Source organism: Rattus norvegicus, chromosome 2 (genome assembly GCF_021556685.1).
Source record: "Rattus norvegicus strain SHRSP/BbbUtx chromosome 2, alternate assembly SHRSP_T2T, whole genome shotgun sequence".
In the NCBI taxonomy this organism is placed as follows: domain Eukaryota; kingdom Metazoa; phylum Chordata; class Mammalia; order Rodentia; family Muridae; genus Rattus; species Rattus norvegicus.
In genome coordinates, this window is record NC_141535.1 from 177,599,729 (window position 1) to 177,612,743 (window position 13,015).

General features: G+C 45.4%; 1 protein-coding gene across 2 annotated transcripts in view; it reads right to left on the reverse strand.

The window, feature by feature from the left end:
• The window catches only part of Ints3 (integrator complex subunit 3), a 51,910-nt gene that overhangs the window by 9,031 nt on the left and 29,864 nt on the right, over positions 1-13,015 (reverse strand). The window contains exons 10-20 of one of the 2 annotated variants that reach the window (XM_087627605.1): positions 11,917-12,108; positions 10,400-10,487; positions 9,864-9,943; positions 9,391-9,482; positions 8,930-9,036; positions 8,192-8,386; positions 7,725-7,854; positions 7,304-7,358; positions 6,956-7,059; positions 6,537-6,581; positions 6,237-6,356 (exon numbers count right to left, since the gene is read on the reverse strand). In XM_087627605.1, the coding sequence (XP_087483731.1) occupies positions 6,237-6,356; positions 6,537-6,581; positions 6,956-7,059; positions 7,304-7,358; positions 7,725-7,854; positions 8,192-8,386; positions 8,930-9,036; positions 9,391-9,482; positions 9,864-9,943; positions 10,400-10,487; positions 11,917-12,108 (1,208 nt within the window). 2 annotated transcript variants of the gene reach the window in all.

Below are 13,015 nucleotides of genomic sequence, written 5' to 3' on the forward strand. Positions count from 1 at the left end.
CTATACAAAGAATCAACAAAACCAGGAGCTGGTTCTTTGAAAAAAATCAACAAGCTAGATAAACCCTTAGCCAGACTAACCAGAGGGCACAGAAAGAGTATCCAAATTAACAGAATCAGAAATGAAAGGGGAGACATAACAACAGAATCTGAGAGAATTCAGAAAATCATCAGATCCTATTACAAAAGCCTATATTCAACAAAACTAGAAAACCTGGATGAAATGGATAATTGTCTAGACAGATACCAGGTACCAAAGTTAAATCTGAATCAGATAAACCATCTAAACATTCCCATAACTCCTAAAGAAATAGAAGCAGTTATTAAAAGTCTTCCAACCAGGCTGGGGATTTAGCTCAGTGGTAGAGCGCTTACCTAGGAAGCGCAAGGCCCTGGGTTCGGTCCCCAGCTCCGGAAAAAAAAAAAAAAAAAAAAAAAAAAGCAAAGTCCAGGACCAGATCAGTTTAGTGCAGAATTCTATCAGACTTTCATAGAAGACCTCATACCAACACTGTCCAAACTATTCCACAAAATTGAAACAGAAGGAGCACTACCCAATTCCTTCCATGAAGCCACAATTACTCTTATACCTAAACCACACAAAGACCCAACAAAGAAAGAGAACTTCAAACCAATTTCCCTTATGAATATCAACGTAAAAATATTCAATAAAATTCTCGCAAATCAGTGGTAGAGCGCTTGCCTAGCAAGTGCAAGGCCCTGGGTTCGGTCCCCAGCTCCGAAAAAAAAGAAAAAAGAAAAAAAAAAATTCTCGCAAATCGAATCCAAGAGCACATCAAAACAATCACCCATCATGATCAAGTAGGCTTCATCCCCGGGATGCAGGGATACTTCAATGTACAGAAATCCATCAACGTGGGGTTGGGGATTTAGCTCAGTGGTAGAGCGCTTGCCTAGGAAGTGCAAGGCCCTGGGTTCGGTCCCCAGCTCGGGGGGGGGGGGGGGGGGGGGGGGGGGGGGGGGAAGAAATCCATCAACTGTAATCCACTATGTAAACAAACTCAAACGAACATAAAAACCCCACACATTATCATCTCATTAGATGCTGAGAAAGCATTTGACAAAATTCAACACCCCTTGGAAAGATCAGGAATTCAAGGCCCATACCGGGGTTGGGGATTTAGCTCAGTGGTAGAGCGCTTGCCTAGGAAGCGCAAGGCCCTGGGTTTGGTCCCCAGCTCCGGAAAAAAAAAGAACCAAAAAAAAAAAAAAAAAAAAAAAAAAAAGGCCCATACCTAAACATAGTAAAAGCAATATACAGCAAACCAGTAGCCAATATCAAACTAAATGGAGACAAACTTGAAGCAATCCCACTAAAATCAGGGACTAGACAAGGCTGCCCACTCTCTACTTATTCTATATAGTACTCGAAGTCCTAGTCAGAGCAATCAGACAACAAAAGGAGGTCAAAGGGATACAAATGGGAAAGGAAGAAGTCAAAATATCACTATTTGCAGATGATATGATAGTATACTTAAGTGACCCCAAAAGTTCCACCAGAGAACTACTAAACCTGATAAAACAACTTCAGCAAAGTGGCTGGGTATAAAATTAATTCAAACAAATCAGTAGCTTTCCTCTATTCAAAGGATAAACAGGATGAGAAAGAAATTAGGGAAATGACGCCCTTCACAATAGTCACAAATAACAAGTCTCTGAAGAAAGAAATTGAAGATCTCAGAAGATGGAAAGATCTCCCATGCTCATGGATAAGCAGGATTAATAGTAAAAATTTTGCCAAAAGCAATCTACAGATTCAATGCAATCCCCATCAAAACTCCAACTCAATTCTTCATAGAGTTAGAGTAATTTTCAAATTCATTCGGAATAACAAAAAAACCTATGATACTGAAAACTATAGTCAACAATAAAAGACCTTCTGGGGGAATCACCATCCCTGACCTCAAACAGTATTACAGAGCAATAGTGATAAAAACTGTATGGTATTGGTATAGAGACAGGTAGGTAGATCAGTGGAACAGAAAGACCCAGAAATGAACCCATACACCTATGGTCACATGATCTTTGACAAAGGAGCTAAAACCATCCAATGGAAAAAAGATAGCATTTTCAACAAATGGTGCTGGTTCAACTGGAGGTCAGCATGTAGAAGAATGCAGATTGATCCACACTTATCACCCTGTACCAAGCTTAAGTCCAAGTGGATCAAAGACCTCCACATCAAACCACATACACTCAAACTAATAGAAGAAGAAGTGGGGAAGAGTCTCGATCACATGGGCACTGGGGAAAATTTCCTGAACAAAACACCAATGGCTTATGCTCTAAGATCAAGAATCGACAAATGGGGGGCTGGAGAGATGGCTCAGAGGTTAAGAGCACTGTCTGCTCTTCCAGAGGTCCTGAGTTCAATTCCCAGCAACCACATGGTGGCTCACAACCATCTATAATCAGGTCTGGTGCCCTCTTCTGGCCTGCAGACATACATGCAGGCAGAAAGCTGTATGATGTATACATAATAAATAAGTAAATGTTAAAAAAAAATCTTAAAAAAAAAAAAAAAGAATCGACAAATGGGATCTCATAAAACTGCAAAACTTCTGTAAGGCAAAGGACACTGTCATTAGGACAAAACGGCAACCAACAGATTGGGAAAAGATCTTTAACAATCCTAAGTCAGATAGAGGGCTAATATCCAAAATATACAAAGAACTCAAGAAGTTAGAATCCAGAGAGCTAAATAACTCTATTAAAAAAATGGGGTACAGAGCTAAACAAATAATTCTCAGCTGAGGAACATTGAATGTCTAAGAAGTACCTAAAGAAATGTTCAACATCCTTAGTCATCAGGGAAATGCAAATCAAAACAACCCTGAGATTCCACATCACACCAGTCAGAATGGCTAAGATCAACAACTCAGATTATAACAGATGCTGGCAAGGATGTGGAGAAAGAGCAACACTCCTCTATTGGTGGGATTGTAAACTGGTACAACCATTCTGGAAATCAGTCTGGAGGTTCCTCAGAAAATTGGACATTGCACTACCTGAGGACCCAGCTATACCTCTCCTGGGCCTATACCCAAAAGAGGCTCCAACATACAACAAAGACACATGCTCCACTATGTTCATAGCAGCCTTATTTATAATAGCCAGAAGCTGAAGAGAACCCAGATGCCCTTGAACAGAGGAATGTATATAGAAAATGTGGTACATGTACACAATGGAGTACTACTCAGCTATCAAAAACAATGACTTCATGGATTTCATAGGCAAATGGATGGAACTAGAAATAACATCCTGAGTGAGGTGACACAATCACAAAAGAACACACATGGTATGCACTCACTGATAAGTGGATATTAGCCCAAAAGCTCAAATTACCCAAGATACAATCCACAGACCACATGAAGCTCAAGAAGAAGGACAACCAAAGTGCAGATGTTTCAGTCCTTCTTAGAAGGAGGAACAAAATATTCATAGGAGGAAATATGGAGACAAAGTTTGGAGCAGAGACTGAAGGAAAGGCCGTCCAGAGACTACCCTACCTGGGGATTGAGCCCATACATATATAGCCCATATATATATAAACAGCTAGACAATATTGATGAAGCCAAGAAGTGCATGCTGATGGGAGCCTGATATAGCTGTCTCCTGAGAGGCTCAGCCAGAAAGTGACAGATACAGAGGCGAATGCTAGCAGCAACCCATTGAACTGAGAACAGGGTCCCAGTTGGAGGAACCAGAGAAAGGACTGAAGGAGTTTAAAGGGCTTGCAACCCCATAAAACAATACCAACCAACCAGAGCTCCCAGGGACTAAACCACTACCCAAAGAGTACACATGGACAGACACATGGCTTTAGCTACATATGTATCAGAGGATGGCCTTGTTAGGCACCAATGGGAGGAGAAGCCCTTGGTCCTGCCATGGCTGGACCCCCCAGTGCAGGAGAATGTCAGGGCAGGAAGGCAAGAAGTCAGGAATGGTTGGGGAGGGGAACACCTCATAGAACAAGTGGAGGGGGATGGGATAGGGGGCCTTTGGATGGGAAACTTGGAAAGGGAATAACATTTGAAATGTAAATAAAAAATATTCAATTAAAAAAAAAGCAATGAACTAAGCATGGTGGTGTAGACCTTTGATTCCAGCACTCTGGAGGCAAAGGCATGTGGATCTCAGAGTGTTATAGAGTTGAGTTCTAGGACGACCAGGGCTAACCCTGAGTCTTTCTCTACACAGAGAAACCTTGTCCTAAAAAAACAAAACAAAACAAAATAAAAACAAATAAAATAAGCAACAACAAAACAACAAAACCAAAACATCAAGAAATGAAATCTCAGGGTTGGGGATTTAGCTCAGTGGTAGAGCGTTTGCCTAGGAAGCGCAAGGCCCTGGGTTCGGTCCCCAGCTCCGAAAAAAAAAAAAAAAAAAAACAAAAAAAAAAAAAAAAGGAAATCTCATATGTTGCTGGGGATGTGAAGAAGTTGTAGTTGTGGCTACTTTGGAAAACAGTTTGGTTACTCCTCACCAGTGCAGAAACAAAGTAACTCCATGGCCCAGTAGCCAGTGCCATTCTTGTCCTGAGTATATATTCAAGCCACTGAAGAATATATATGCACAATAACTGTAAACCGGTAATCACAGAAGCTGCATTCACAAATGTACAAAACAGACCTAAAATATGTTGTGTATCTAGACATTAAAAGACATCCTGCAAGGGATAAACGACGGGCCGACAGAACACAGCAGACACAAATGCGGGAACACTGTGCCGAGCCACAGGAAGCACATGGTCCCCTCGTCTGCTGATGTGGCGCTCAGGCCCCAATTCCATGCTTGCAGTGTAGTAATTGAGTTATAAAATGATCCAGCTCCTGGCTTGTGTTTTTGTTTTGGCAATACAGGGTTTCTCTGTGTCGACTGAGAGCTGTCCTGGCTGGCCTCCATTTCAGAAATCCATCTGCCTCTGCCTCCCAAGTGCTAGTGTGTGTCACTATCACCCAGCAGGACTTTTTTTGGGGACCCAGGATCTAACTCAGACCAGGCTGGCCTCGAACATACTCTGTAGGACTGGCAAGACTGCCCAATGGGTAAAGACATTTGTTATGCAGGTTTTCTGCATTTGATCACCAGAACCCATTTATAAACGTAGGAGAGGCTCCACACAAATAAGGGGGTGAGAGTGGGGAGTGTCCTATGGTACCTAAGACTGGCCTTGAATTCCTGATCCTTCTACTTCTATATCCAAGTCCTGTAATTACAGAGGTGTACCACAACTCCTGGAAGAATCATATACTTGTCCAGGCCTTGTGGAACTGGCCTGTCATCCTAGATACTTGGGAAGCTGAAGCAAGAGGATCACAACTTCAAGATCTGTTTGGGCTATTTAGCAGACTTAGAGGCAGCCTGGCAACTAGTCTGGGTCTAGTAGTGAATGACTGCAGTCCCAGCACTTAGGAAGCTGAGGTAGGGGATCAGGAGCTTGAAGACCTACCTAGGCTACATGAAACAAACAAACAAACAAACAAACAAACAAACAAACAACCCACTCCACCAAAGAGGCTTACTATACAGCTCGGTAGCTCTGCCCTCTGCTGCAAAACTGAGTAAGGACCACCAGCAAAGCACTCAATGTATATCCTGTTTTGATATGAAATATATCCCTTCAAAGGTCATGTGTATCCAATCACTGGTGCAACTGAATCCTTTTCGGTCTTGACAAGAATCTCTCCTGCTTCCACCTCCAAAATGCTGAGACTGCAGATTAGAACCCGAGAATGCTGATGGGTTCACGATTTGATAGCAATATTGGAAGGCAGTGGATTTCCTGGAGCCTGTGGTCTCATTGGAGGCACTAGGGCACGTATTCAGAAGGTATTATTTCTGGCCCATCTCTGCCACAATCTTCTGTTTCAAATTGAGCAACTTCCTCTGCCACATGCCCACTGCTATGGTATTCTGACTTACTGCAGGCCTAAAAGAGTAGATCCAGCGGACCCTGGACTGCGATGTTTGAAACCAGGAGTCAGCATAAATCTTTCCTCTTTAAGTTTCCCTTAGTGTGTCACAGTGATGAAAAACTTACTAACACAAGATGTATGGGCCCTGGGTTTAACCCTTAGCCCCAGAATGAACAAACAAAAGATAATGCTGCTGCTGACAGCCAAAGAGGGGAGGGGTTGGTGTGCATGCGTAAGAGGCTGGTTCTCTGGAGTGCCCCAACTCCACGGGGAAGATAGAGATCACACCTACCTTGCCCTCAGGTAGTAAAGCAGGTGGTAGCCAATCTTGGGCTGCTTTTGGTACAGCTCGGAGAGAAGGTCCAGAAGCAGCGAAAAGCTGCTGTTGTCCTCCTGCATCTGGCACAGGTTCCTAGATGGGATAGAAGGGCATCACCTAGCATAGGCTCTCCTAAGGTGTGAATGGCACAGGAAGTGTTGCCTACCCACCGAATACCTTTTCCCCCTTAGGGAACCCCAGAACTCAGGACCAGGATATCTGTGCACTGTCAGGGAAGATGGAAGACAGACAGCTCTTTGGCTAAGTGCTTACCTAAATATTAGGTACAGAGGCTTCCCTACTGATTCCTCCAGGGACCTAGAAGAGGAAGGCTGTATGTGAGAATCTACATGAAGGGAGAACACCTAAAGGCAGGTAACATGGAAGACCTGACATCCTGCCTACTCATATCCAAACAAAGGCAAACTTCCTGCTACGAGTGCTTTGTAACAGAGAAACAGGTTTCCAACACAAACACAATTTGAAGATGTTATCCTCACTGTGGATGAGACTCCTGACTGGCAAAGTCTAGGCTAGGGTCTACTGCCCAATACTCTCAGGGTCCATTGGTATTTGTAAGCACGGAAACACCAAGTAAAGAGGATTTTTCTCAAGCCTATAGCAAGGTGTGCTTAAGGATCTGGGCTGGAAGAACACACTCCAGCTTCTGAGATATCAGAGATGAGCCTTACTCTTCAGTGACCTCTTCAGGCAGCACCTCCCCTCGGAAGTGGGCCTTGAAGAGCTCCTGTAGGCAGGAAGCAAGGACAGACAGCTGCTCCGAGTCAAAGTCTTCCTGGTGACAAGAGGGAGGAGAGATATCATGACGCAAACCCAAACTTCACTGACCCCACCTGCCCAGAACCTTTGCTGGGCCCACCTGTGTCTACCTCCCAGAACAGCTCCCTCTGGTCCCTGCCTCAGAAGGGTTCATCTGGGGAAGGGAAGGTGGAGTTCACTTCCCAGTAAGGCCTGCCTAAGGAGTTATAAGGTGGGAAGGATTGTACTGCATTGTCCCTAAGGACGAGGTTCCCTCTTACCTCCAGGACCTGATCCACAATTTCCTGCATGACCTCACACTGGGCCTCTGTATCACTACAACATAAAAGTGAGAGAAAATTAGTAACAACAGGTGAGACATATCCCAAGGTATATACATGCACATACAGACTACAGAGGAGCTGTGAGCTCATAGGGGAGACTTCTGGACAGCATATGCTGCTCTGTGGGCAGAGGTCCAAAGAAGAGGAAAATCCCCACCTGCCCTGCTCCAGACTCTAGAATACAGAGAGCAGGGCCCCAAGGTGTTAGGGAATGGGAATACCCTATTCCCAGCCTATGCTCCCTGACATCAGTCAGACATTTCCCATGAGCCCTTAACACTCCCTCCATACCCCACCGTCCACCGATACCACCTAGGTAGTATGGGCCTCCGAGGGTGGGAGCAGGGTTTGTACCCACCTTCCCTTCTGCAGCTGCAGCACTTTGTCCCTTAGGGACTCATCCAACTGATCAAGGTAAGGGGTGACATCAACTGGCTCCTCCACAACAGTCTCCTTGATGGGGTGGAAGCGAAATTCTCTCTTCTTCCCTGAGGATGGTTTGTCAGACTTTAGCACCAGAGACGGTTCCCATGACTGCCTGCTCCCTCCTCATAGCTCTCGCAGTGAACCTGCCCTCTCGAGGTGCTGAATCCCCGACTACACACAGGTCCCAGCTCATACCTACAAACGGGCAGGACCACTGTACCCTCCTGCCTTTAGTGTTCAATGCTAAGCTCTGTACCACTGAGCCTCATCCAGAAATAAACAAAACTCACTCTCATGGTCAAAAGAGGTGGGATAGAAAGATTGCAGGCAGGCTACCTGTGAGATAGGCCTCTTGGGCTGCCACAACTCACACACACACGCTCCCAGTGCTAACCTTACCTTTGCTATTAAGATCCTCCTCATCATCACTGAAGGCTGCCTCTGCATTGTCATAGCAACTCTCATCTTTATCTGACAGATGGTTGTCCATTTCCATGGAAACAGGCTCTTCAATTTTGACTTGTGAGTAAAGAAAAAAAGACTCCTGATAGCCTCTTGTGCTCCCCAGTATACCAGATGCTTCTGGAAATGAGGCTAGTGGGCAGGTGGGAGAATACAGAGTTTATGCCCTAAATGGTACACTGCTGGAAAGAAGGACAAACTTGCTTTCTCAAGTTCTCTGTGACCCACCCAGAGGAAGGGACAGCATAAGACATGACTTTTTCATGCTAGCTCAGGTAAGTGATGATCTAGGCACAGTCTTTTTCTTTTCTGAAACAGGGTTTATGCATCTCAGGTTACCCCTGACCCCCTGATCTTCCTGTTTCCACCTCCTATGCACCAAGATTATAGGCGCGCATCACCAAGCTCAGCTCTGGGGACATTTATTAGTGTTCTTTGATTTAAAGCCAAGTTGGAAAGTAGTGCTTGGCTTAAGCCCTTATTCCAAAACAAAAAATTATGGCAGCTAGTCTGGCAGTTGAAGAGCTCTGATGAAGGGCATGGACTAAGGACTGGATGAGAGGTGATGGGCAAATATCAGGGAGGCAAGCATCTCATGAAAGATCACCAAGGGAAAAGTCAGAGAGCAACAGCAGCAAGTGGGATTTCAATTAAGGCTCTGTGGGGAATCCATACCTTCCACAGGAGGGGAGGGTGAGCTGCAGAACTCAGGAAACTTCTCTCGAAGCATGGACCGAAGCTCTTTATCCAATTTAGGGTTATCAAACAGGGGAGCCAAGTGTCTAGTAGAGAACACAGACGAAGGTCAACATGAGACATGGTGCTCCCTGCTCACTGCTAACTCAGCATGAACACAGACATATCGACCAGCACAACTCTGCCACCTTCAGACCCTTCCGAGTCAACAGGGGGCAGGCAGGCCTTTGAAGCCTTGGTAATATGGCAGTTAGAAGTTCCTGTGTCGAGAGGGCATCAGTCTTTCCACCAATCAGTAGGAGGTAAAGACAGCACTTTTTACAGCTGTCAAGGGAAGGAGTCAGAAGTGGTGTGCCTATCTGAATGGCATCTCATCTAAAGGGACTGGGACCTAATAAACAATGGGAGAATCCCCTACCCCTAACACACAAATTCCTTACGCCAAGACTCGTTTCTCCACAATGTGGTTGAGAGAAGAAAAGACGCCCTGCCGAACGTGACCTTCCAACGGTGGGTAGAAGTTAGGGATGATCTGCAAGGGAAGAAGTGGAGGGATAACTACAGTGTTTTGCTGGACTAGAACTAAAAATCTATTTTGGTTTTAGTCAAGGGGACTAAAAGTGAGACAGTATGGTTGCAGAAAGGGCTACAATATTCTTGATTACTCCAGGCTATGAAGATAAGATCCTTGGATTAGGCCCAGTTCCTCCTAAAATACATTAGATTCTATCTTGAGTCATCATCCTGCAGTTGAGAAGCCTTCTGGTAACAGGATCAGTTCCACTGGAGATAGTGTGTGCTAACTCAGGTCCAGGACTACAGCAGAGCACACTGGGAAGACCTAGTCACTGGGAGATTAGTATGGAGTCCAACACTGCTCATTCACAATAGGGCAGAGAGCCAGAGTACTTACTCGGCACATGAAGTCCAGAAGCGTGGCAGTGATGGCTGGGTGGGGCTTCATGGAGTGATGCATGACCAGAATAGCTGGCTCTAGAGAACATGAAATAAAATATATGGTTCCCTGGCATCAGACACCATTTCCATGTCTACTAATGGTGTCTCAGTGTATATGAAGCTCCTAGGAAGTTTTGTGTCTATTCTCCCAATACCACCCAAGCAGGGAACTGTCCCCAACTGCACTCAGTCCTCATCTCCTTTCCTGGACCAGTATTCAACTTGGAGAAAACAAGACAGGGCAGACTTCCTCTGCCTAGGCCCTCCCACTCAGAGCTCAAGGCTACGGGGAGAAGGCAGCAGCCATTAGTTGACCTCATCAAAGCCACTGTTCCTGTAGGTCAAGGGAGAATTGAATAGGAACAAGGGCATTGCTCCTAGATAAGCCACCTCCACCCCACACTGCCCTGAGACTGACAACTGCTGTCACCAGGACTCACAGTGGGGGTTTGGGGGATAGGAGAGTGGTGCTGACTGGTCCCAATCACATACCTATGTTCATAATGCTATCCTTGTCTGGGCTGAAGAACAGCCAGTCATAAAACAAAGCCAGCTTGGCATTGGAGGCAGCAACATTGGACTGGAAAAGAAAAGGGGAAGGGCTAGTTCTATCAGTCAGCTCCTATCTTACAGGGTCCCCCCGGCCGATCCATCTTTGAAATTCAGTTCCCAGTCAAAGATGAAGAACCCTATCAGGGTGAGAACACACACGTCTATTGTACGGGAACTGACTGGGTTTCCCTGGAGCAGCAGTACACATGCCTAATCGCCATTAGGAGAGCAGCATGGGCACACTGATAAACTGTGAGTTGAGGTGATGTTTACAGTAGCCTGCAGCTGTCTTTGCTGAACAAGCAGGGCACCTCCCTAGAGACCCCTAGGAATGGCCTGCTGCCTGAATCAGCACATTCCAGGGAGTCCATAAAATGGGGGAGGGGTGCGGGATGCTTAAGAACAGTGTCACTAGCACAGAAAACATACTCTGGGAAGGAAATGGCTCCTTTAAAACTTCTCTGTTTTTAGGGAAAGAAAGTATCAAAAGCTGATACCAAAGGTTATGGAAGTAAGTGTCTAAGGCAGTGACTTCCAACCTTCCTAACACTGTGACCCTCTCATACAGTTTCTCAACATTGTGACGATCTCCAATCATAAAATTACTTTCTACCTCCTAAGTTCATAACTACTTCATAAATTTTGCTATTATTAATTGTAATGTAAATATCTGATATGCAGGATATCTGATATGGGACCCTGGTAATTCAGTCCCCAGAGGGGACTCTGGAGATCACGGTGGTAAAGAGCTCCTACAAAGGACTTAGGTTTTATTTCAACACCAACATGGTGATTCACAACCACCAATAACTCCAGTCCCCTCTTCTAACCTCTAGATCTCCACCAACACAGACACTCACTCAGACACACACACACACACACACACACACACACACACACACACACACACACACACCACCATACCATAAACAAAACAAACAAAATAAACAGGAGGCTGAAAGCCCTGAATCTGAATGAGAAACAAGAGGATTACCACATATGGATTCTAGAAGCAAAGAGGAAAAACAAAGGGAGGCCTCGGATTCAGGGACCCAGGGTTCCTTAGGGACCTAGGAAGTGACTCCTCAGGAATCCAGGTTTTGAGCCGACATAGTGGTTGGTGCACACCTAATTGCAGATCTGATGAGACAGACCAGAGGCCTGTAGCTCAAGGCTAGCCAAAGCTACATAGTAATATCTTGTATCAAGCAGACAACAACAGAAATCAGGTTTGGGGGGCTTGACAGTAAAGAAGATGATTAGCCCAGTCAAACCAAAGCTTAGAGCAAGGACTAATACCAATTTCTAGAGACAAAGGGAGAAAGGAAAGAGCCTGGAAGGTCCATAGGGTTCAGGTGGCTTTGGAATGAGAGGTGGTGGGAGTCCAGGAACACGATAGAGGAACACTCTAGAGGAGCTCCCCACGCAGCAGTCTCTGACGTGGCCTGGCCCTTTACCGTGCATGTTGTCAGGAGCCAGCCAATGATGGCCCATCGGGGCAAGATATCAGAACTCAGCACTTCGTTAGAGGGGTGGACTACCCCACAGATGTATCGAATGAGGTCACAGCGCAGAGACTGACTGTCAGGGGTTGAGAGGTACTGGCGCTGGAACCAATCCTGGTATCGCTTTTGCTGGCCAAACCGCACCTGAGGAAGGAGAAAATGGAAAGGAAGGTGGGATGGTGAACAGAAGGAAACGAGGCTTGACTTGGATTCATGTCCTTCTGACAACTTCACTGAGCTCATTTGCTTCTTGATGCCCTCTCCTTTTGGAGGACATCCTGGTCTTAATAAACTAGCTTGCCTTGCATATGGGTGGCACACTCCTGCCACTGCCTGGAGCCACACTGGCCTGCAGCCCATTTCTGGCCGCTTATTCTTGTACTTGTCACTGATGCTCTGCCCAGAAGCATCCTCTTTGTCCTGTTCTTGAGCAGAGAATGTTCCCGCAGAGCAAGAGCTATGCCTGGTCACCACTTTTTTTTTTTTTTTAATATACTTATTTATTTTATGTATGTGAGTACACTGTAGCTTCAGACACACCAGAAGAGGACATCAGGTTTCATTACAGATGGTTGTGAGCCACCATGTGGTTGCTGGGATTTGAACTCAGGACCTCTGGAAGAGCAGCCAGTGCTCTTAACTGCTGAGCCATCTCTCCAGTCCCTGGTCACCACTCTTGACACAGGACAGCCTCAATGTGACTATTAACCAAGGCACAAACTCCAGACCAGGGAGTAAGTCCTTTTCCAAACACACATCAGATGTTTACAAATAGTAACACTAGAGCCAGATATGGTGGTCAAAACATAAAATCATAACATAAACTCGAAGTTGATGTGGAAAGACGACCAATAGTTCAAAAACTGCACTACATAGTAAGACCCATTTTCTTTTTTTTTTTTTTTTGGTTCTTTTTTTCGGAGCTGGGGACCGAACCCAGGGCCTTGCGCTTCCTAGGTAAGCGCTCTACCACTGAGCTAAATCCCCAGCCCCGTAAGACCCATTTTCAAACCAACCACATAACAACCAAATAACAGCACCAATGAAGGAG